We start from the raw sequence: 25,439 nt of genomic DNA on the forward strand, positions 1-25,439 counted from the left end.
TCCAATAAATGTCGTTCCACTTCATGATTGTGTCCCACTTGTTGTTGATTCTTCACAAAAAAAATACAGTTTTATATCTTTATGTTTGAAGCCTGAAATGTGGCAAAAGGTCGCAAAGTTCAAGGGGGCCGAATACTTTCGCAAGGCACTGTATAATACTCTCAAGATTCATTTTTTTTGTACATATCTTGTCAAAGCAAATATCCCAGAATGGTGGACTGTCGTGAGCTAAATGGCTGCTTTGGCTTGATAATCTGATTATGACTTGCTGTGAGAGTTTGGGAAACCATAGACCATATGGAGTGAACTGTCTTGGGTCCCCTGTTTGTTACTAATAGGCTGATGAGAATTGTGAGGGTCTGTTGCTCAGATACCTCCCCATAGAGAAATGTAAACAGATCTCAAGGGCCACAAGTGACAGGGACTGCGTTTTACTCAACCACTGTGTTTGTTATTGCACAGTAGATTATTTGCTCATTGCATGCTCAACGGCTCTCGATCAATTATATACATTCATTACCACAACAATACCGTTTAGATTTCCCTATGCTTGAAACATTTACATTTTTATTTGATAAAGTTTTCTCCTCAGGCTCAGTCACTTTTTGGCCTCTCCTTGGGTGCAATCCTAAGTATTTAACAATGAGATCCACTGCCTTAACCAATGGTGTCTACTGTGGGTGTGTGCCGGGCAATTAGCCTAACCAAGGAAACCTTCCAAGTTCCAACCAACCCACTAATCAACCAACCAACCAAAGCATAAAGGAGCAATGACGGAAACATTTGAGGCTACACTGGACTAGTAGGATTTAGACCAGGGGTGTCAAACTCATTCCATGGAGGGCTGAGTGTCTGCCGGTTTTTGTTTCAGTTAATACCTAGACAACCAGGTGTGGGGAGTTCTTACTAATTAGTGACCTTAATTCATCAATCAAGTACAGGGGAGGAGTGTGAACCTGCAGACCCTCGGCCCTCCGTGGAATGAGTTTGGATGGTATGTCTAAATCCCGTGTCAAACAATCAAATTCAAACAAATGGCTACTGCTGTGCCTTAGTTCTGATAATCAGCTGCCAGTGCCTGCAGACACAGAGTTCAATCATTTATTTCTAGTGTAATTTTTAACAAAGTTGTGCACATGTGTCTAATACCAGACCCTCTTTGATAAGAAGAATGCTGCCAAAAAGAGGGAGGAGGAGGCAGCAGCAGCGGCGGCGGCGAACGGCAGGGGCGATGGGGGCAAGCCCGAGGGAGGAGGTGGAGGAGCCAAGAAGAAGGGAGGAGAGAAGTTGTCAGTGGAGAGGGTGTACCAGAAGAAGACCCAGCTGGAGCACATCCTACTGAGGCCCGACACCTACATCGGCTCTGTGGAACCGGTCACCCAGGTGGGTTCGGTTTCTTCATGACTTTGGACGTCTAGCTTGTGTTCAGGAGGGTGCAAAAGAAAACAAAATTGTGAGAAGAAAAAAATGTCACTCCTGTTTTGTGCCAAATGAACTTTACTCATATTCTACACCAGTGGATCCCAAACGGAGGGGTTCGGCTTTAAACTTACTCTTGAAAGTTGTAACAGGTGAATGCACAAGGTGTCATTTTGAAATTGGGTAGTGAATCATCAGCTCCTCTTGTCATGTTAGTCATTGCAGACCTTAGAGCTATTTATAACTGGTCAGAAATGTCCAGATACACTAGCCCATGTCAGCTAACGGTTTTTTATTAGGTTTCTTTGCCCATAGATATTGTTGTAATTTTCTTGTCACTCAAATATCACATGAATATACACTAGACATGGCAAAGTTTATAGAATTGAAACAACATTTTATTAAAAACTGCTAAATGTTCTTTGGACCCCATGACAAAATGTGTAGAATTGCAGGAAATAAGCTTCAAACCTGCAAAATTCTCTCTACCAATGAGGGGTGTGAACAGTTTGTGTCATGAACAGTGCTTGTGTCCTTAGAAATAAGACATTCCACATGCTGGAAGGGGGGCCCGAGTGAAACAGTTTGGGAAGCCCTGTTCTACACAACGTTAGCCACAACAACATCCAGTTCTATAGATGGATCTAACAGAGAAATCTGGTGTTGCTCTTTGTTGTTGTTGCGTAGTCAAGTATTATGAATGGTTGATCAATAGACGTATCTATTTCAACCCTTTCAGCAAATGTGGGTTTTCGATGAAGACCTTGGAATGAATCTACGAGAAATCACCTACGTCCCTGGATTATACAAAATCTTTGATGAAATTCTTGGTAAGTCTATTTATCAGGGTATTTTAAAGCAGAACATACACAGGTAACAAGGTGGTCATTATGAGCTAGCCATAGCACTCAGTTAATTGTGATTAGGCTGTTATTAATCAGTTATTATCCCTTTATATCAGGCCCAGTTATTACTGTAATGGCCTCTGGTGGATTTTGCCTCAAGATCGGCAGGTAGGGGCCTCCCGAGTGGCGCAGCGTTCTAAGGCACTGTATCGCAGTGCTAGAGGCGTTACTACAGACCCTGGTTCATTCCCAGGCTGTGCCACAACCAGACGTGGCCGGGAGTCCCATAGGACTCGTCGTCCAGGTTGGGAGTGTTTGGCCGGTAAAGCTACTCCTTGTGGTGGGCTTGGTACCTGCAGGCTGACCCCGGTCACCAGTTGAACGGTGTTTCCTCTGACACATTAGTGCGGCTGGCTTCCAGGTTAAGCTGGCAGGTGTTAAGGGGCGCGGAGGACGAATGACTCCACCTTCGCCTCTCCTGAGCCCGTGTTGCAGCGATGAGAGAAGATCGGAATTAGGAAGAAAAAGAGGGTAAAAAAGCAGCAGGTAGCCTAATAATTAGCCAGAAGGTTGCTGGAATCCCCGAGCAGACTAGGTGAATCCCCGAGCAGACTAGGTGAATCCCCGAGCAGACTAGGTGAGAAATCTAGTTGCTACTGTAAGTCTTTGGATAAGAGCGGCTGCTAATTGACTAAAATGTAAATGTAAGCGATCATAAAAATCTAAATAGTTTGACGTAGATTCTATTTTAGGTATACTTTTCTATGCCAGTCGACCAGTCTAAATTTGACATTTTATTAATTTAGCAGACACTTTTATCCAGACAGACTTACATACAGTCAATCTATTGTTGTAGGTATGATGATATTATTTTTGTACACCAGTGACTGGAGATGAAAACCAGATTTTTAGCTTGGCTTAATATCTGGTCCAACAATACCTCTGAAACATCTATTAGATGTAACCAGTTGTGTAGAGGAGCTAGCTTGTCCTTGTGTGTTCTGTGTCCCCCCCCCCTCGCTCCTACTCCTCATGTAGTAATTTGTCTGGAATGGAGAGCTGTCTGAGGAAATCTTTTATTGGTTGTCAGTCGCACACTGATTAAGGCAAGCGGCAGTAGAATCCAGCACTAGTCTCGCTTATGTGTTTGACTGACTGGCACATTAACATGGTGTACAACCAATTATTGTACCGGAAAATGTTAGGCGTATGCATTGATTTAAAAGATGAATACCCCTGTCCTGTAACAGTACGTTTATACTAGGTAGTACCTTGAGCGATCAAACTACTGGAACTCGGTCAAATGCAATGGAAGGAGACACGAGAAGTCATCAAGTTTTTTTGCTCCGCACACTGTGCTCATTTAGCTGTTTTATACTGGTGATAAGGTAAAGACAGCCGCCTGTCCTCGCTGCCCAAATATTCACTAGCTCCTACCACATCTCCTGTAATTACTGACTAGACACAACTCATACAGGGTCAGCCACACAATGTCACATTACAACCAAAGCAAAGGCTTTCTAATGCAAACCGTATAACACACAGGCGACTTGATTGAGGCTATTTGACTTTTCAATATGTTTTCAGTATGAGAGACTTGCTGTGTTGAAAGGATGTGGTTTTGGATTTTATAGGCCAGGCAACATTTAGGCTATTGATTCTCAAGTGTGTCTAAAGCTCTTGATGAAAATGCCAGTACCAAGTATCTTTTCGATTAGTTTCTATCAACACAATTGAATCCCTGCAGCCTACTACTTCTCATTTCAACATGTTTTTCTCTACTCCACAGTCAACGCGGCCGACAACAAACAGCGGGATAAGAGCATGTCGACCATAAAGATCTCCATTGATCCGTAAGTACACATGACCAGTAAGCAGTTGTCAATCATTAGTCAAGTCCAAAAACCGTACTGTGCACGTGGTTTAGGTAGGCACAGCAGCTTCTATCTGATGCAGGTGTCATGAATCCGTCATTATCATAAGTTCTGTTTAACAGTTCTGTTTTGTGTCGGCTAAGCCCTCAGCTCGTGCGTAGGAGTCAAATCATTTGAGCATAGCAGCGCCGCCTCAAAATAAAATGCGCAGTGCATGCTGCCTAGGTGGGTGCAGCCGCTTCTTTTCATCGGAAAACAATGGCTCACCCATTGCCATTTTTGCTGTTAGAATGTGAAAGCCCTTTCAAGCATCACTTTGAGGTAGTTGAGTGAGTGGCTGTTTAGAAGATTTAAACAAGATGTATAAATGTAACATGGTGCTTTCACTCTTTAATGCCATCAGATTGTCATGCTGCCTGGGTCTCTCTAAACTTCTTGCCGTTAAATGATTGATCTTTTAGCGGCGTTAGGTGGAAATGGTTCTGGTTGACCAATAAAACCCAATAGTTAAACTCACTAAGTAGCCCTATGAACAGACACTACCTTCAGAAAGTATTCATACCCCTTGACTTATTCCACTTTTTTAAAACTTTACAGCGTGAATTCAAAGTAGATTTAATGCATGTTGTTTTTCTCACCCATCTACACACAATACCCAATAATGACAAAGTGACATTTTGTAATTTTTTTTGTGCAAATTTATTAAAAATAGAATGCAGAAATATCTTATTTACAGTATTCACACTCCTGAGTCTTTACAGCTGTGAGTGTTTCTTTTACTCCTGTACTAATTTAGGCTTGCTGTAATAAAGGGGTTGAATACTTAATAGCTCAATACATTTCAGCTTTTCATTTTTCATTAATTTGTAAGATTTCAAAAAACATTATTCCACTTTGACATAATGGGGTATTGTGTGTAGGCCAGTAACAAAAACATCTACATTTTAATCCATTTTAAATTCAGGCTGAAATGCAACAATATTGGAAAAAGTCAAGGTGTGTGATTACTTTCTGAAGGCACTGTATCAAAGCATGAGGATTTTTCTGTGGGAGGATGTCTTTGACAATGCAGAGCATCCAATTTGTTGAAGTGATCGGACCACTGTGATGCCTGTGGGGTATGTTTGTGTTAAAGTCTGCATTGTGCATGGATCAGCTGAGTATTTAGCTGTAGGTTGATCCGTGGCACAGTTCTTGATGGCCTTGGTAGTTAGCTAGCAGCAAGGGGTTTTAGGGGATGGGCTTAGGGAGAACAGAGTGAAGACGTGGAGGAGAGAAGCTCCAGAGGAGAAAGAGATGAGAGGGGAGCGGTGGAGAGGAGAGGTAAGAGAGAAGAGGAGATGGAAGGAGGGTGTGAGGGAGATAACAGGACCATGGAGAGACAGGGAGGTACTGTAGAGGCTGATAGATCTCTGGGTAGAGAGAGAGACAGGGAGGTACTGTAGAGGCTGATAGATCTCTGGGTAGAGAGAGAGACAGGGATGTACTGTAGAGGCTGATAGATCTCTGGGTAGAGAGAGAGACAGGGAGGTACTGTAGAGGCTGATAGATCTCTGGGTAGAGAGAGAGACAGGGAGGTACTGTAGAGGCTGATAGATCTCTGGGTAGAGAGAGAGACAGGGAGGTACTGTAGAGGCTGATAGATCTCTGGGTAGAGAGAGAGACAGGGAGGTACTGTAGAGGCTGATAGATCTCTGGGTAGAGAGAGAGACAGGGAGGTACTGTAGAGGCTGATAGATCTCTGGGTAGGTCTTAATGAACAGTCGGTTCTGGAATTCAGGGAGCTCATTTAACATGCTGTTCACCTACGGCACGGCAACCACAGCCGAACGCTCGTATTCCTCTGGGGTTTCTGTCTTCACACACAGGGAGAGAAAGAGCAGACCGCTTAGCCCCAGTGTCCTTAAGCAGAGCTCCCGGTCTTCTCCCTGTGAGGCCTGTCTGCACGTCTCTCTCCCTATAAGGCCCTGTCATATCTCTCCTCTTATGCACTCAGGACATGCGTTGGGAGTCCAGAACCCCCTAACGATTATCAGGTCGCTAATGGCCTGGTACTCAGGGCTCGATTGTCCCTCTAACCAGTCAATGCAAATGCTATCGAAAATCACATCAAACACATCATCAAAACAGTATGTGCGTTTAAAACTCACCTCACTGTGATCCATTTGAAGAAAGGAGTTCAACAATGGGTTGAAACTGAGTGGATACCTGCTCATTGTGGATGTTGTTTCAAAACCTAAAGCTGTCCACATGCTTCCCAGCTGAAACAGTTCAGAAGAGTTTGTGCATATATTACGACAACATTTTGTGATGCTTTTGTTCGTTTCGGACTTCGTGAGGGGTTTGTCAGTTGTTCGGGCACACAACATTTTTTTTCTTGCAGCAAATCACTGAGGCCGTCATTGTAAATAAGAATTTGTTCTTAACTGACTTGCCAAGTTAAATAAAGGTTAAATAAAAAGTCTACGCCCCTTCGTCGGTGATAGGTCAACAGTAAGGATTCTTCAGGAAAGTCTTTCTTGTCATCCAATGAGAGAAGACTTGTTTTCATGCACATTGTTTGGTGCAGTATTTCCAAATAAAACCTCTTAGTTCGATGTAAAATTGCGCAACTAAGATCTCCTTGACAAAAACGTCAACTCAGTAAATGTCATTAATTTTATCTTAGATTAATTCTGACTATTTTGTGGAAGTGTATACTGGTTACGGAGTCTCAAAATGGACAAACACTACTATTTCCGCTTATTTCTCTTTTTTTCAAGCGAATGTCTTTTTAAGGGAGTATACGAGCACACTCGTTCGCCTTGCCGACCTCAGCTAGCCGCCAGCCGAACTAAAGCATGCTGACACCTTTACACAATGAAATGAACAGCACTTTATAAGGTGATGATTAATTCAAAACCGCCATATGCATATTAGAGCGTATGCATACGCATAGAACTATATATGAGCCCAAGCCCGAAAAAAAATCTATAAAAAATATGCTCAAATGAATTATTTTGCCGTTATACAATACATAGCCTACTGCATATAATGCACGACTGACACATTACCTTTATGTACGGAATATCTCACCAACACCATCTCGTGCTCCTTCATTCCTTTCTCGAGTGTGCAGAGAGGGATTGTCTTTTTTGTTTAGTTTTTTGGAATTTTACCCCTTTTTCTCCCCAATTTCGTAGTATCCAATTGTTTTTAAACAGCACCAACCGCCAATGCAGTGAACATATAAATATCTTGTCTGCTAACTGAACAAGCCTACAGTCTATGGCATGGAACATAGCCAGATAACATACAGTAGACCAACTCATATTCTGTTCTTCTGAAATACATTTTCTTCATATCATAATGTTTCTTTAGAGCTGAATAAAATACATCATGGATGTATTGTGATGGTGTATATTAAATTGATTTATTAGACTTTTTAAAATGTAGATGCTCCAAAAGCACACATCAGTGGCTGGTATGCATGGAGGCCTGGAGATGCTCAACATGTTGTTAATTAACGGTCAGTTACCGTGAGAACGGATGTATTTTGCATGACAGTAACCAGCTGACAAAATGTCATTACCGCCAGAGCCCTAATCTAAAGGTTAGTACATCTAAATGGAAATACGTAATGATTATTCAAGTTGGGTCATGATGTTTCTGTCTGTCCTGTGAATTTCTTTGGCATGCATTGTTTATCCCTCCTTGTTTATCCCGCCTAGTTTATTCCTACATTCATCATCCTCCTCTCTTCCTTCAGTGAGTCCAACACCATCACCATCTGGAACAATGGTAAAGGCATCCCTGTGGTGGAACACAAAGATGAGAAGATGTACGTTCCCGCTCTCATCTTCGGACACCTCCTCACCTCCAGTAACTACGACGACGAGCAGAAGAAAGTCACAGGTGACAAAATCACTCTGAAAACGAGAATCTAATTAATTAATGAATTATTGTCCATTTGTGTAACACCATTTCATATGGTTTCGATAAAGCTTCAGACAGAACGTCCAACCTAAACCATTTTTACTGTCTGCTTTTATGATCTCAACTGAATAGTTTTGTGGGTACCCCTTGCAGTGCTTAGTAACACAACACTGGAGTGAGTGAATGACTATAGCTCTTCAAGGACAATCTCTCCATAGATAAAAGCATGTCTCCCTTCTGTTTTCCTCCTAGGTGGAAGGAACGGGTACGGTGCTAAACTCTGCAATATCTTCAGCACAAAGTTCACAGTGGAAACTGCATGCAAGGAGTACAAACACAGCTTCAAACAGGTACAGACAACGAGAAAGCACAGTGTGATTGACATCTGTTGTTTAGTCAACCTTGAAAATAACGTTCTTCAAACAGCTGAACTCCAGTTGATGTTTTGCAGGAGTACAGTATGTAAGGGGGTGAGTATGAGTTGATTTGCACTGTCGAGGGTGGTCTCACAGGACTTTTATGTTGATATTGTAGGATTCTACATAGTTTTGGGGTATTTTGGTTATTTCTCGTGAGCTAGATGGTTGTTGTCTTTGTTTGTGTGGTTTGTCCTACAATTGTCACTTTCAATGAAATGACTCACCAAAATAGTGATGGTTCGTTCAATCAGGCTTTTTATTAACTCGTATCTCTTTGATGGAATTTCACCATTCACCATATTTAATTGGGGCAGCAGGGTGGCCTAGTGGTTAGAGCGTTGGACTAGTAACCGAAAGGTTGCAAGTTGAAATCCCTGAGCTGACAAGGTACAAATCTGTCGTTCTGCCCCTGAACAGGCAGTTAACCCACTGTTCCTAGGCAGTCATTGAAAATATGAATTTGTTCTTAACTGACTTGCCTATATAAATTAAGGTAAAATAAAAAACTATAATTTTTTTCTTAACATGTGAAGAATGTGCATTTCATGACAATCTCTGTCCCCTTCTTTCTCTCTCTTTCCCCCTCTTTTTATCTCCCCCTCTTTCTCTCTCCCTCCTTAGACCTGGCAGAACAACATGGGGAAGACGAGCGACCCCAAGATAAAGTTCTTTGATGGGGACGACTTCACGTGCGTGACCTTCCAACCGGACCTGTCCAAGTTCAAGATGGAGAAGCTGGACATGGACATCGTGGCTCTGCTCACCAAGAGGGCTTACGACATTGCTGGCTCCTGCAAGGGCGTCAAAGTCATGCTCAACGGGAAGAAACTCCCTGTAAGTCTCCCTGCCCCATGTAACCGCACATAGTAAGATGGGCTGTCCCATATACACAGACTATATGTTGTACATAAGGTGCCAAGTCTTGGAAGACCCTGGGAAGAACGTTTTGACTTGGGAAAAAAACATTTCACTACACCTGTTTCAATACAATGTCATTTGCTAATAACCGTTCCACAACCAGAGCCACTATCCAGACCCGGTTTAGGCTCTCACCTGTCCTTGTCCTCCCAGGTGACAGGGTTCCGCAGCTATGTGGACCTGTACGTGAAGGACAAGCTGGATGAGGTGGGCGTGGCCCTAAAGGTGGTCAACGAGTCCGTCAACGAGCGTTGGGAGGTGTGTCTCACCATGAGTGAGAAGGGATTCCAACAGATCAGCTTTGTCAACAGTATCGCCACCACCAAGGTAACATCCCCTCAGGGAATTATGTTGTTATTTTACCAGAAATCTACCCTTTGATTTAGAAAACTATGACTTGACCAATCTAGGAATAATGGACAGAAAGGAAGTGCCATTTGCACGTGTAAATATGCTGGGATGAGTGTGCATTTTAATGCTATTCACATCTTGGAGTATGACTTTAATCACTTTCTACCACATTAGACATGTTTTATGTACTACACTGCTTGTTTTGTGTCATTCAGGGTGGCAGACACATTGATTACGTGGTGGACCAGATCGTAGCCAAGCTAATAGAGGTGGTGAAGAAGAAGAACAAAGCTGGTGTCTCAGTCAAACCCTTCCAGGTTAGTTATTGCTATCTTATTACTGTGTTATTTCTGTCATGTTACTACAATAGTGTTACTAGTGATTACATTCTTAGTACACTGGTATAGGAGCAACCTAATGTAAAGTCTGGTCAGTCTTAATGCTTTGTTTTTCTCTCCATCAGGTGAAGAACCACATCTGGGTGTTTGTGAATGCGTTGATCGAGAACCCAACGTTTGACTCCCAGACCAAGGAGAACATGACCCTCCAAACCAAGAGTTTTGGTTCTAAGTGTCCTCTGTCTGAGAAGTTCATCAGAGCGGTAAGGAGATTCTTCTTCTTAAATGACTTTTCTTTACCACGGTGAAATATCACTACCTCCTTCATGTGTACATCCTATGTTGTGCATTTACTCTCTACATACACTGTTTCCTCACTGAGAAAGTCAAGTTATTTAGATTGAATTGATATCATATGATCCTAAAATCTGTTCCATGTCCTCTTGTGTTCTCAGTTCACCTGGAGTATTAAACAATGATATATCATATTAAATTATTTATTTTGTCTGCAGGCGACTAACTGTGGAATTGTGGAGAGTATCCTGAACTGGGTGAAGTTCAAGGCCCAGACACAACTCAACAAGAAGTGTTCTTCAGTGAAGTACAGCAAGATTAAAGGCATCCCCAAGCTGGACGACGCCAATGATGCCGGTAAGACAACCACAACGACTCTGCCCTGTTCCTAATCAATTATCCACCAAGAGGGCCTATTTTACCAAATGTTTATATTGATACTTGTTGAAGATATTTAATTAGGCTGGGGGAACAGAGCTAGGCGGTGGGGCCCCACCCCACTTATAAAACATTAGGGGAAACACTGTTTCCCTCATTGTCGTCACACGTCATCAGAGTGAGCAGTTGAACACTGTATGCTGGAAAACATCCAGACGTGTTTAGCTTTTAACAGCCAGAAAACACTGCTAACCAAACAACAGTGCTAGGTGGCTGTATTACAGACACCAGTTGTCGTCATGGAAAGACGCATTGTTAAAAACTTTTGAAAAACAGTAAAGAGACAATCTGGATACTAAGGAGATCTTGAGGGAAATCGACGAGTACCAACAGCTTTACGCTATGGAGGAACAACATACTCCATCATGGAAAGTTATTAATCTATATGGTCCAAATCAGGATGATCCACACTTCTTTGAAAATATTATACCAATTTATTGATCTTACAAGCAACAAATGATCAAATCATTATGGTAGGAGACAAAAACACAGTGTTAAGTACCTTGATGGACCGTAAAGGAAATCACTCTACAAAGTATCATCACACCTTGCCCTTAACGAAATCACAAATATTATGGACACATTAGAAATAGTGGATATTTGGAGACTAAAAAACTCCGACCTAGTGAGATACTTAATTGTGTCTTTCTCTCTTGCATCAAAGGTTAAAGTTTTAATAGGAGACAGAATGTGATCAGATCATCATCTAATTGGCCTTCACGTAACTCTTAGATTTTCCACGTGGATGGGGATATTGGACATTTAATCAAAGTTTACTGGAGGACAACTTATTCATAAATTATTTTGTCTTAGTTAAAACTGAATTTTTTTCAGTATATTATAGGAACAGAAAATCCACTTATTGTTTGGGATACATTTTAAATGTACCTTCAGAGGTCATTGAATTCAATAATCAATTCATCAATAATAAAAAAGCAGTTTCTGGCTAAAGAGACAAGACTAAAAAGGGAAATCCATGAACTAATAGTACAGGTAGATAGCAATAAAAACAATACTACAGAGATACAAAATATGTTAGAGGAAAAACAAAAAGAACTCAAGAACGATCTAATGTAATCTATTACAAAAATAAAGCAAACTGGATGGGAATATGGAGAAAAATGCACAAAATTCTTCCTGAATCTCCAACACAGGAAAGCTAACAAAAATAATTTGCAGAAACTCATTACTGAAGACAAAGTAATCTATGATTCCCCAAATGATATTTTAAAAGAGGAAGCTAAATATTTGAAGCAGATGTTCTCTTTTCCGTCTCATCCTCTCCCACTGAATGAAGATTACGGTAAGGAATAATACAAAACATGGAAAATTAACAAATGTACAGAAAGATCAGTGCGAAGGCCAAATTACAGAGGAGGAACTTTTTAATTAATACATCTTGTTAACGTTACAGGTTCCCCTAGGGGTACCACACCCCCCCGCTCAACTGAAACAGTGGCGCACAGAATGCAAAAATATTCTTGTAAATATTTAACCTTCACACATTAACAAGTCCAATAGCTCAAATGAAAGATAAACACCTTGTTCATCTACCCAGCGAGTCAGATTTCTAAAATGTTTTACGGCGAAAACATAGCACATATGTATGTCAAACCACCACAAAGACACAGACGATATGTAGCCATTTTGTCAAACAAAAGATGCAATCACAAACACAGGATTAAAAGAAAAATAATTGACTAACCTTTTGAAAATCTTCATCAGATGACAGTAATAGGACATGTTACACAGTACATTTATGTTTTTTTCAATGATATGCTATTTATATCCATAAATCTCTGTTTACATTGACGCCATGTTCAGAAAATGCTAAAAAATGTCCGGAGAAATTATAGATAGCTCCGCCAGATAACGCCAGATAACAGCAATACACATCATAAACTTTGACTAAATATACATGTTCTACATATAGTTAGAAAGATACACTGCTTCTTAATGCAATCGCTTTGTCACATTTCTTTTTAACGTTACAGAAATCGCTCACTATTCAATAATCTGAGACGGCGCTCAGACATAAGCAATATTTCTCCGCTATGTTGGAGTCAACAGAAAAACAAAATTACAACATAAATATTCCCTTACCTTTGATGGTCTTTGATCAGAATGTAGTGGAAGGAGTCATACTTACCCAAAACATCATTTGGTTTCAAGTCGTGTGTCTTTGTATTAGCATATGCTTCAAGTTCCAGCTGAAATGCAGCCAAAATGACTTCTGGTCCCGAACAGTTGCGCATCAAAACTTCAAAATTACATATTATATGTCGACTAAACTGGTCAAACTAAGTACAGAATCAAGCTTTAGATTGTTCTAAACGTACAAAACAATTATCTAATCTATCGGACATTCTTGCTTCTTCTCAGGCATTCTGGAACAAAGGAACGTCTCTCCAAAAAGCGAGCTCTGGCCACTGTGTATTTTCTCGCGACACTCAGTCTTTTGCCTGCCAAAGGGTCAAAACTCACAGGATTTGCACAACGCTGTACTGAATGAGGACATCTAGTGGAAGACATAGAAAGTGTCTCCAGATCCATAGCTGGTTGGGAAGGGTGGGGGCGATGACGTCAAAGTTGCCCCAAGTTTCAGGCTCCCCAAAATAGTTTGGGAGATTGCCTGCCCTGTGAGTTCTGCTATACTTACAGACATAATTCAAACGGTTTTAGAAGCTTTAGAGTGTTTTCTATCTAATAATTATATGCATATATTAGCAATTTTGGACAGATTTTTTTTCAGTTTACCATGGGCACGCAATTCATCCAAAGGGTTTTAAGGCTATTAAATCCTTTCAGTCTGGAAAAACCCCAGGGCTTGATGGCATACCGGTGGAGGTACAGTTGAAGTCGGAAGTTTACATACACTTTGGTTGGAGTCATTAAAACTCGTTTTTCAATCACTCCACAAATTTCTTGTTAACAAACTATAGTTTTGGCAAGTCGGTTTGGACATCTACTTTGTGCATGACACAAGTCATTTTTCCAACAACTGTTTATTTCACAAGATTATTTCACTTATAATTCACTGTATCACAATTCCAGTTTACATACACTAAGTTGACTGTGCCTTCAAACAGCTTGAAAATTCCCCAAAATTATGTAATGGTTTTAGAAGCTTCTGATAGGCTAATTTACATCATTTGAGTCAATTGTAGGTGTGCCTGTGGATGTATTTCAAGGCCTACCATCAAACCTGGTGCCTCTTTGCTTGACATCATGGGAAAATCAAAAGAAATCAGCCAAGACCTCAGAAAAAAAATTGTAGACCTTCACAAGTCTGGTTAATCCTTGGGAGCAATTTCCAAACGCCTGAAGGTACCACGTTCATCTGTACAAACAATAGCACGCAAGTATAAACACCATGGGACCACGCAGCCGTCATACCGCTCAGGAAGGAGACGCGTTCTGTCTCTTTGAGATGAACGTACTTTGGTGCGAAAAGTGCAAATCAATCCCAGAACAACAGCAAAGGACCTTGTGAAGCTGCTGGAGGAAACGGGTACAAAAGTATCTATATCCACAGTAACACAAGTCCTATATCGACATAACCTGAAAGGCTGCTCAGCAAGGAAGAAGCCACTGCTCCAAAACCGCCATTAAAAAAGCCAGACTACGGTTTGCAACTGCACATGGGGTCAAAGATTGTACTTTTTGGAGAAATGTCCTCTGGTCTGATAAAACAAAAATAGAACTGTTTTGCCATAATGACCATCGTTATGTTTGGAGGAAAAATGGGGAGGCTTGCAATCCGAAGAACACCATCCCAACCGTCACGCACGGGGGTGGCAGCATCATGTTGTGGGGGTGCTTTGCTGCAGAAGGGACTGGTGCACTTCACAAAATAGATGGCATCATGAGGTAGGAAAATTTATGTGGATATATTGAAGTAACATCTCAAGACATCAGTAAGGAAGTTAAAGCTTGGTCGCAAATGGGTCTTCCAAATGGACAATGACCCCAAACATACTTCCAAAGTTGTATCAAAATGGCTTAAGGACAACAAAGTCAAGGTATTGGAGTGGCCATCACAAAGCCCTGACCTCAATCCTATAGAAAATTTGTGGACAGAACTGAAAAAGTGTGTACAAGCAAGGAGGCCTACAAACCTGACTCAGTTACACCAGCTCTGTCAGGAGGAATGGGCCAAAATTCACCCAACTTATTGTGGGAAGCTTGTGGAAGGCTACCTGAAATGTTTGACCCAAGTTAAACAATTTAAAGGCAATGCTACCAAATACTAATTGAGTGTATGTAAACTTCTAACCCACTGGGAATTTGATGAAAGAAATAAAAGCTGAAATAAATAATTTTCTCTACTATTATTCTGACATTTCACATTCTTAAAATAAAGTGGGGATCCTAACTGGCCTAAAACAGGGCATTTTTACTTGGATTAAATGTCAGGAATTGTGAAAAATTGAGTTTAAATGTATTTGGCTAAGGTGTATGTTATCTTCTGACTTCAACTGTATTTCAAACTTTTTTGATATGCTAGATTGTTTTACCTACTCCTATAGAAATGGTTGTCTGTCAGGTACTCAGCAGGAAGGTCTGATTTCACTATTATTAAAACAAGACCCAGATGGCAAATATAAAGGTCCAGTCTATTAAAAAAAACCTGGAGGCCCCTTAAAGTGTTGTGATGCAAAAATACTAGCGAAATGCATAGCACCTAGAATTAAAAGGGTTTTACCAGGTATTGTTCATCCTAATCAGACAGGTTTTTTACATTGGAGATAATATACGACAACTACTAGAAATAATAGAACATCATGAAACATCTAAGAAGCCAGGCCTGGTATTTATAGCAGATTTTGAAAAGTAATTTGATAAAGTAAAACTGGATTTTATTTATAAATGCCTGGATTTTTTTCAATTTCGGTAATTCTCTTATAAAATGGGTAAAAGTAATGTATAGCAACCCCAGGTGTAAAATAGATAGCGGCTGCTTCTCCGAGAGTTTTGAATTGTTAAGAGGAGTTAAGGATGTCTGGTATCACCATATCTATTCGTTATGGCCATCTAAATGCTAGCTATTAAAATGAGATCCAATAACAACATTATAGGATTAGAAATCCAAGGTTTAAAAACAAAGGTGTCCATGTATGCCGATGACTCAAGTTTTATATTAAGTTCCCAAGCCAGATCCCTGCAATGTCTCATTGAAGATCTAGATAACTTTTCTGGCCTCTGGACTAAAACCTAGTTATGACTATGTATTGGCTCTTTAAAAAATCCAACTTTTACATTACCCTGCAGTTTACCTATAAAATGGACTGATGGTGAAGTAGACAAACTTGATATTCCTATCACAAAATATATAAATAAGCTCTCCACAATGAATTTCAATAGAGAAGTAAAAATAGACAAAATCCTGCAACCATGGAGAGGTAAATGCCTGTCTATTTATGGAAAAATGTCCCTGATTAACTCGTTAGTCATATCTCAGTTTACTCTGCTGCCTACTCCTGATGATTCGTTTTTCAAATCATATGAGAAAAAAAATATTTTATCTGGGACGCTAAACCAGACTAAATAAAGCGTGTCTATCTATATAATGAACATTAATTGGGTGGGTTGAGAGTATTACATTTTAAAAGCACTAAACCTCTCTCTAAAAGCTTCACTTATTCAAAAGTTTTACTTGAACCCTAAATGGTTCTCAAGTAGATTACTAAGAAACGCTCATAGTTTAGAAATGGCCTTTTTGCCTTTGTGCAGATTGCCGTGTCTCATTTTCTCTCTTTTCAAACAAGCATTGCAGAGCTGGCTAGAACAAATATTATGACTGAACTCAAATGTGCTGGTTGATAAAATACCTGTATTTATTGGAAAGATGTTTGAAAAGGGTATTTTGTTCTTAAATTATATTGTAAATTGGAATGGTAGAGTTTTGTCTTTCATGGAGTTATCAGAATTGTATGGGACGATCGGCTCAATCCAAGAGTACAACCAATTTATTACAGCATTAACCCAAAAATGGAGGAGGCAGGTGGCAGCGGGAGGAGATGGGGAGCTGGTCTTTCTGCCACATATAAAGGATCAAAACTGTCAGAGGAATAAAAATAGCATAAATAGGAATGTATACCAGTTTCATTTGAGGACCAGGATGTTGACAACTGTACCACACAGATTGCAAAATAGTTGGGAGAGAGTTTCCATGGTACAGGGTGTATGAGTTGATATATAAAACGATGCAAGATTCAAGACTTCGTGCTTTTCATCTAAAATTATTATATAGAGTTCTTGCCATCAACAAAATGTTGAATATTTGGGGCATAAAATCATCAACGCTCGGCAGATTTTGTTGTGAGGATACAGAATCAATAGACCATTTATTTTGGTATTGCCCTCAGGTAGCCTGTTTCTGGTCTCAGGTTAAGGAATGGCTAAAAATGCATAACATTTGATCTAAAATTGACCCTAGAAATAGTACTGTTAGGAGATCTGGAGAGACCGGGCCAGTCAGTTACTAATATACTAGTACTCTTTGCAAGTTCAAGATAAATACTTTTACAATCTGTGGATTCTATTCGATTACATAGATTGAAATTGTACGTTAAACATCACAGCATAGTTGAAAGATATACCCTTGTTTTTGAAAGAAAATATATTTTTTGACCATTAAAATAACATTAAATTGAGCAGAAAGTCCTCAACTGACAGCTTCATTAAATAATACCTGCGAAACACCAGTCTCGACATCAACAGTGAAGAGGCGACTCCGGGATGCTGGCCTTGTAGGCAGAGTTCCTCTGTCCAGTGTCTATTCTTTTGCCCATCTTAATGTTTTTATTTTTATTGGCCAGTCTGAGATGTGGCTTTTTCTTTGCAACTTTCTTTGACAGAGGAACTCTGCCTAGAAGGCCAGCATCTCGGAGTCTCCTCTTCACTGTTGATGTTGAGACTGGTGTTTTGTGGGTACTATTTAATGATGCTGCCAGTTGAGGACTTGTGAGGCGTCTGTTTCTCAAACTAGACACTCTAATGTATGTGTCTTCTTGCTCAGTTGTGCACTGGGGCCTCCCACTCCTCTTTCTATTCTGATTAGAGCCAGTTTGCGCTGTTCTGTGAATGGAGTAGTACATAGCGTTGTACGAGATCTTCAGTTTCTTGTCAATTTCTCGCATGGAATAGCCTTAATTTCTCAGAACAAGAATAGACTGATGAGTTTCAGGAGAAAGTTCTTTGTTTCTGGCTATTTTGAGCCTGTAATCGAACCCACAAATGCTGATGCTCCAGATACTCAACTAGTCTTAAGAAGGCCAGTTTTATTGCTTCTTTAACAGGACAACAGTTTTCAGCTGTGCTAACATAATTGCAAAGGGTTTTCTAATGATCAATTAGCCTTTTAAAATGATAAACTTGGATTAGCTAACACAACGTGCCATTTGAACACAGGAGTGATGGTTTCTGATAATGGGCCACTGTACGCCTATGTAGATATTCCATAAAAAATCTGCCGTTTCCAGATACAATAGTAATTTACAATATTAACAATGTCTACACTGTATTTCTGATCAATTTGACGTTATTTTAATGGACAAAAAAATGTTTTTCTTTCTAAAACAAGGACATTTCTAAGTGACCCCCAAACTTTTAACTTTTTTATGTTGCTTAGAAATCCGAAGAGAGTAGCCAGCAGAGATAGGTGGGCTGGGCTGAGGGAAGCTGAGGGTTGGGATGTGGAATTGGAGACAAGTGGGAGTGGCGTTGCTGGGCGGGAGATAGAATGATGGTGAAATATAAAGTATAAAAAATAAAACATAATAAAAAGTACGTTTGAATGACACTGAGAGATAGTGTTGTTTGAGGCTGATGCCGTGCAGGTGTTTGTACACATGCATATACACACACTCTCATTCAAATACACTCATACACGGACACACACACATGTAATAGTGCCAGACATGCACTATTGGACTTGCTGTTATGATTTTAGTTGTCCTTGATGTCTTTAGTTTTTTTTGCGTTGTTTTCTTTTGTCTTTTTTCTCATGAGTTAACTTCATTGGTTGTTGGTGCATTGGGGGGGTGGGGAATGGAATGAATTTTCTTTTATTATTGACTTTTCTTTTTTCTTGGGGGGCAGGGGGGCTGTGGGAGGGGTCTCGGGTGGTGGAGGGACAGCTATGTGGAACTGTGGGGGGATCTTGGAGGGTTTGCGTCCCTGTCTTTTTTGGCCTTGTGGGAGATCTGTTGACGTGCCCTTGAGCAGGGCATTGACCCTGGATGCTTCTGTGTGTCGCTCTGAATGGGAGTCTGTTGGATGACTGGTGTGGTATAGTTGTTGAGTGGCTTCACTGCAAGTATATTGTATGTTTTGGATATTCAAAAAAATAAAAATAAACACTGTTTAAACACTAGCTGAACTGCACGTTTTACTCCTGTCTTCACCCCAGGTGGTAAACACTCGTCTGAATGCACTCTGATCCTGACTGAGGGGGACTCAGCCAAGTCCCTGGCCGTCTCCGGGCTCGGCGTCATCGGGCGTGATCGCTATGGTGTCTTCCCACTAAGAGGAAAGATCCTGAATGTACGGGAGGCCACACACAAACAGGTGAGAGAGTAGAGAGCCGTTAGGTTGGTCTGGGAGAGTGTATGGGTGATTACAATCTAAATGATTCAAGTAGCTATCAGACTTACACCACAATAATAAGTTATCTTGTAAAGAGATAATTACTGAAGGGAAATACATAAATGATTTCCCAAATGTGGGGCAATAACCATTCAGATCAACTGAAAAGGAAATTGAGATCAACTGAAGCCAAACTCCACCAGAGCTAGAGTGGCCCACCCTGCCTATATTATGTTAGGGGAAACACTGACACAATCCATTTTTCTCTTTCCCACCAGATCATGGAGAACGCAGAGATCAACAACATCATCAAGATCGTGGGTCTGCAGTACAAGAAGAGCTACGACGACCCAGAGTCTCTGAGATCCCTACGCTACGGCAAGATCATGATCATGACCGATCAGGTTCTAATACTTTATCAATCCCACCAACGACTGACGTCTATAATTGACCCATGTCTTGGGATTTTCATCATCAATAATTGTAACAACAATGAGCGTAAAGCATCTTTCATACAGTATGCATGTTCAAAGCCTTGTTTTGTTGAAGTTACACTCTAAGGTTACTCTGAAATGGCATGATATTCCCTAAATAGTATGGTGTAATGCACCAAAAGTAATGCACTACATATGGAATAGGTTATCATTTTGGATGCACCCTTGGGTCATAACAATCCATACTAATAGTGTGTGTTTGTGTTGATGATCTGCTGACAGGATCAGGATGGCTCCCATATCAAGGGTTTGCTCATCAACTTCTTCCATCACAACTGGCCATCCCTGCTCAAACACACCTTCCTGGAGGAGTTCATCACGCCCATCGTTAAGGTAAGACTCACACAGGTAATAGCAGGGGTTCTGGGCTATTAGACACATTCTATATAGTCAAAGTAAGATTCATACATTGGTACAGCCGGTCCCAATTTTCTCCCTATCACTTCCCCTTGGCTTGAACTCTTCAGTGTTTGCAAATCTACACCGGCTGAAACCTCCATCATAGGACAAGGACTACATGACACAGTCGTGACCTCTAATTTCAGCTTATGGCAACTTACTTTAAACTGTTATAAAACACAAACAACGTTTAGATTGGCTTAAAACTAGCAAGCATGGTTGTAATGCTGCTTTGAACTCTTTCCTGCAGGTGAACAAGAATAAACAGGAGCATGCTTTCTACAGCATTCCAGAGTTTGACGAATGGAAGAAACAGACAGTCAACTTTAAAACCTGGCATATAAAGTACTACAAAGGTTTGTTCATCACATGTGGATAATCCTCCAAACTAACCATTATTGTTAGAAGCTATTCTGTTTCACACTACTGAGGCAAATCGAGCCAAGCTCTACTATACTGGCCTGAGTATACATCCACCATAGTTGCTGGAGCATGCTGGAAAGGACAATGTGGGAAAATAATATTTTAGCCAGCCAGCACAGTTTGGGTTGCCACGGTACTGTGAAAAGGGTTTGAGTGTTTGATTGCTTGTGTTCCAGGTTTGGGTACCAGCACAAGCAAGGAGGCCAAGGAGTACTTTGCAGACATGGAGAAACACCGGATCATGTTTAGATACGGCGGGACAGAGGACGATGCTGCCATCACACTGGTGGGTTTAACACTCTCTCTCCTTTTCCCTGTCTTGGTCTTCTGAACATGGTTTCAGTAAATGTACAGAACAAATGTCTAGAAAAGGTAGAAAATCAATTCTGAAATGGCTAAAACATTTTAGAAAATATATTCCTCAAGCGAGGATTGCTGTGCACACACTTAGTGCTTTCTTCAATCCTTCTGTCAACTCACACCTGAGACTTTGTTTTGACTTTGGGATTTGTCAGTGCTCTGCTTGAGAGATCCTTGCCAAATGGAGAGAGGACTGACAGTGATTTTGTTTGAATGACACGAACAGTGATCTATCCATTGCTGCCTGTCTCTAGGCGTTCAGTAAGAAGAAGACTGACGACAGGAAGGAGTGGCTCACTAACTTTATGGAGGACAGGAGACAGAGGAGGATGCACGGCCTGCCAGAGGTGAGCGGGACTGACTGTGTGACCGACTGGGTTCAAACCTGGGTCTCCTGCATGCCAGAAGACTGTTAGCCCGCTTAGCTTTAATAAACAAAAGATGTATCCACTTTTTTGTGTTATATTGTATTTGTGCATCTCTGAGTGATCTATCAATTCCAGGTGTCATTACATGTTTTCATGTGTATCTGAGATATTCACCATTCAAGTAGGTAGAAATACAGCCAGTATAACAAGTTTTGCATACCTCCTATTGCGTTAATCTTCAGGTCTCTGCAACGGTTACTCATCACACAAGTGTGCTTCACTGAAACATCTAGGTTCCATCTGCACTGTGAGAGAATGTCCAGATCATTCACATCAGTGCAGATGAAGGAAAGGAGACAAGGAGAGGAAGCAGCAGACTATTGAGATGCACCCAGTGAGAGACATTTTGATATTGGAGTTTGATTAAAGGAAGAGGATGTAGACTGTTCAGATGTTTGTGTTTTCATAGAGGGATCTCTCCACCATGGGAGTTACTTGGACCATGATGTATCACAGCTTGTTTAGAGTCTTTAGCTGGCTCAGATTCACACGCCTCTGAGGATTTGTGTTCAGCCCGTGTTACCCAAATATCCTAAGCATTGAAATGGAAATATTTCCTGAAAATTCTCTACTGTCTATCACTGATGTAAAGTAGCAGCTGCTTTCCCCTTGTGAATCCCATCAGAACCATGTCTAACACCGGTGACATCATCAGAGCTCTGCTTCAGTTCTGTTTATTTCTATTTCATCCTACAGCAATACCTGCACGGAACACAGTTTTGTAAATGACTCTGTTTGCTGTCGGTCGCTGATGCAAAGTAGACAACACTCTCCCTTGTGGCACTGATAAGACCATAACAACATCATAGCCCTGATTAAAGTCACTTTACGTTTCATCCTTTTATTGTCCCCATACAGCAATACCTGTACGGCACGCAGGCGAAACACCTCTCCTACAATGACTTCATCAACAAAGAACTCATCCTCTTCTCCAACTCCGACAACGAGAGATCCATCCCATCCTTGGTGGACGGTACGTATGCTTCGATCCACTAGACTATCTCCCTGGACACTCTTGTCTTAGTAGCTTTGTTGTTGTGTTTGTTGTCAAATGGCTTTGAAGTTTCATAAGGGAACTGAGAAGCCTGGAAACTTGATTTTAACAGAGTTCTTCACCTTCCTCTTGAATAATTGTTTGTGTGAAGTGGTCCCCCATTGATGACGTGTATCATTTGTTTATTTCAATCCCCATTAGCTGTTTGTTGCAACACCTACTCCTCATGCGGTCCACTTGTGATCCCCTTTTGAAGAGATGTGGTGTGGTCCTCTTTTGATGATGTCATGTGTGTATGTGTGTAGGACTGAAGCCAGGCCAGAGGAAAGTGCTGTTCACCTGTATGAAGAGGAATGATAAGAGGGAGGTGAAGGTGGCTCAGCTGGCTGGTTCAGTAGCAGAGATGTCTGCCTACCATCACGGAGAGGTCCGTAAACTTACTGAGCTATATGAAATATACTTACTGAGCTACGTATATTAAATATACTTACTGAGCTACGTATATGACATATACTTACTGAGCTACGTATATGAAATATACTTACTGAGCTACGTATATGAAATATACTTACTGAGCTACGTATATGAAATATACTTACTGAGCTACGTATATGAAATATACTTACTGAGCTACGTATATGAAATATACTTACTGAGCTACGTATATGAAATATACTTACTGAGCTACGTATATGAAATATACTTACTGAGCTACGTATATGAAATATACTTACTGAGCTACGTATATGACATATACTTACTGAGCTACGTATATGAAATATACTTACTGAGCTACGTATATGACATATACTTACTGAGCTACGTATATGACATATACTTACTGAGCTACGTATATTAAATATACTTACTGAGCTACGTATATGAAATATACTTACTGAGCTACGTATATGAAATATACTTACTGAGCTACGTATATGAAATATACTTACTGAGCTACGTATATGACATATACTTACTGAGCTACGTATATGAAATATACTTACTGAGCTACGTATATGACATATACTTACTGAGCTACGTATATGACATATACTTACTGAGCTACGTATATTAAATATACTTACTGAGCTACGTATATGAAATATACTTACTGAGCTACGTATATGAAATATACTTACTGAGCTACGTATATGAAATATACTTACTGAGCTACGTATATTAAATATACTTACTGAGCTACGTATATGAAATGTACTTACTGAGCTACGTATATTAAATATACTTACTGAGCTACGTATATTAAATATACTTACTGAGCTACGTATATGACATATACTTACTGAGCTACGTATATTAAATATACTTACTGAGCTACGTATATTAAATATACTTACTGAGCTACGTATATGAAATATACTTACTGAGCTACGTATATGAAATATACTTACTGAGCTACGTATATGACATATACTTACTGAGCTACGTATATGACATATACTTACTGAGCTACGTATATGACATATACTTACTGAGCTACGTATATGAAATATACTTACTGAGCTACGTATATGAAATATACTTACTGAGCTACGTATATTGAAATATACTTACTGAGCTGCGTATATTGAAATATACTTACTGAGCTACGTATATGACATATACTTACTGAGCTACGTATATGACATATACTTACTGAGCTACGTATATGACATATACTTACTGAGCTACGTATATGAAATATACTTACTGAGCTACGTATATGAAATATACTTACTGAGCTACGTATATGAAATATACTTACTGAGCTACGTATATGACATATACTTACTGAGCTACGTATATGAAATATACTTACTGAGCTAAGTATATGACATATACTTACTGAGCTACGTATATGAAATATACTTACTGAGCTACGTATATGAAATATACTTACTGAGCTACGTATATGACATATACTTACTGAGCTACGTATATGAAATATACTTACTGAGCTAAGTATATGACATATACTTACTGAGCTACGTATATGAAATATACTTACTGAGCTACGTATATGAAATATACTTACTGAGCTACGTATATTGAAATATACTTACTGAGCTGCGTATATTAAAATATACTTACTGAGCTACGTATATTAAAATATACTTACTGAGCTACGTATATTAAAATATACTTACTGAGCTACGTATATTAAAATATACTTACTGAGCTACGTATATGACATATACTTACTGAGCTACGTATATGACATATACTTACTGAGCTACGTATATGACATATACTTACTGAGCTACGTATATGACATATACTTACTGAGCTACGTATATGACATATACTTACTGAGCTACGTATATGACATATACTTACTGAGCTACGTATATGACATATACTTACTGAGCTACGTATATGAAATATACTTACTGAGCTACGTATATGACATATACTTACTGAGCTACGTATATGACATATACTTACTGAGCTACGTATATGACATATACTTACTGAGCTACGTATATGACATATGCGTACTGAGCTACGTATATGACATATACTTACTGAGCTACGTATATGAAATATACTTACTGAGCTACGTATATGACATATACTTACTGAGCTACGTATATGACATATACTTACTGAGCTACGTATATGACATATACTTACTGAGCTACGTATATGACATATACTTACTGAGCTACGTATATGACATATGCGTACTGAGCTACGTAGATGAAATATGCGTACTGAGCTACGTAGATGAAATATGCTTACTGAACTACGTATATGAAATATACTTACTGAGCTACGTATATGAAATATACTTACTGAGCTACGTAGATGAAATATACTTACTGAGCTACGTAGATGAAATATGCTTACTGAACTACGTATATGAAATATACTTACTGAGCTACGTATATGAAATATACTTACTGAGCTACGTAGATGAAATATGCTTACTGAACTACGTATA

General features: G+C 39.9%; 1 protein-coding gene across 7 annotated transcripts in view; it reads left to right on the forward strand.

Annotated features, from left to right (window-relative positions):
• LOC110488151 (DNA topoisomerase II beta) overlaps positions 1 to 25,439 on the forward strand; it is a 47,070-nt gene that overhangs the window by 10,740 nt on the left and 10,891 nt on the right. For 2 of the 7 annotated variants that reach the window (XM_021560221.2, XM_021560222.2), the window contains exons 2-19: positions 1,153 to 1,383; positions 2,159 to 2,249; positions 4,054 to 4,117; positions 7,887 to 8,032; positions 8,306 to 8,403; positions 9,094 to 9,306; positions 9,544 to 9,717; positions 9,957 to 10,058; positions 10,205 to 10,342; positions 10,592 to 10,730; positions 19,225 to 19,382; positions 19,679 to 19,804; positions 20,117 to 20,227; positions 20,544 to 20,649; positions 20,893 to 21,002; positions 21,331 to 21,423; positions 22,363 to 22,477; positions 22,804 to 22,925. In XM_021560221.2, coding sequence (XP_021415896.2) covers positions 1,153 to 1,383; positions 2,159 to 2,249; positions 4,054 to 4,117; positions 7,887 to 8,032; positions 8,306 to 8,403; positions 9,094 to 9,306; positions 9,544 to 9,717; positions 9,957 to 10,058; positions 10,205 to 10,342; positions 10,592 to 10,730; positions 19,225 to 19,382; positions 19,679 to 19,804; positions 20,117 to 20,227; positions 20,544 to 20,649; positions 20,893 to 21,002; positions 21,331 to 21,423; positions 22,363 to 22,477; positions 22,804 to 22,925 — 2,337 coding nt within the window. Of the gene's footprint in view, positions 1 to 1,152; positions 1,384 to 2,158; positions 2,250 to 4,053; positions 4,118 to 7,886; positions 8,033 to 8,305; positions 8,404 to 8,504; positions 8,524 to 9,093; positions 9,307 to 9,543; positions 9,718 to 9,956; positions 10,059 to 10,204; positions 10,343 to 10,591; positions 10,731 to 19,224; positions 19,383 to 19,678; positions 19,805 to 20,116; positions 20,228 to 20,543; positions 20,650 to 20,892; positions 21,003 to 21,330; positions 21,424 to 22,362; positions 22,478 to 22,803; positions 22,926 to 25,439 lie in introns of those variants that run through there. The other 5 variants (XM_021560224.2, XM_021560223.2, XM_036971354.1 and 2 more) reach the window with 5 other exon arrangements.

This window comes from Oncorhynchus mykiss, chromosome 32, assembly GCF_013265735.2.
Source record: "Oncorhynchus mykiss isolate Arlee chromosome 32, USDA_OmykA_1.1, whole genome shotgun sequence".
In the NCBI taxonomy this organism is placed as follows: domain Eukaryota; kingdom Metazoa; phylum Chordata; class Actinopteri; order Salmoniformes; family Salmonidae; genus Oncorhynchus; species Oncorhynchus mykiss.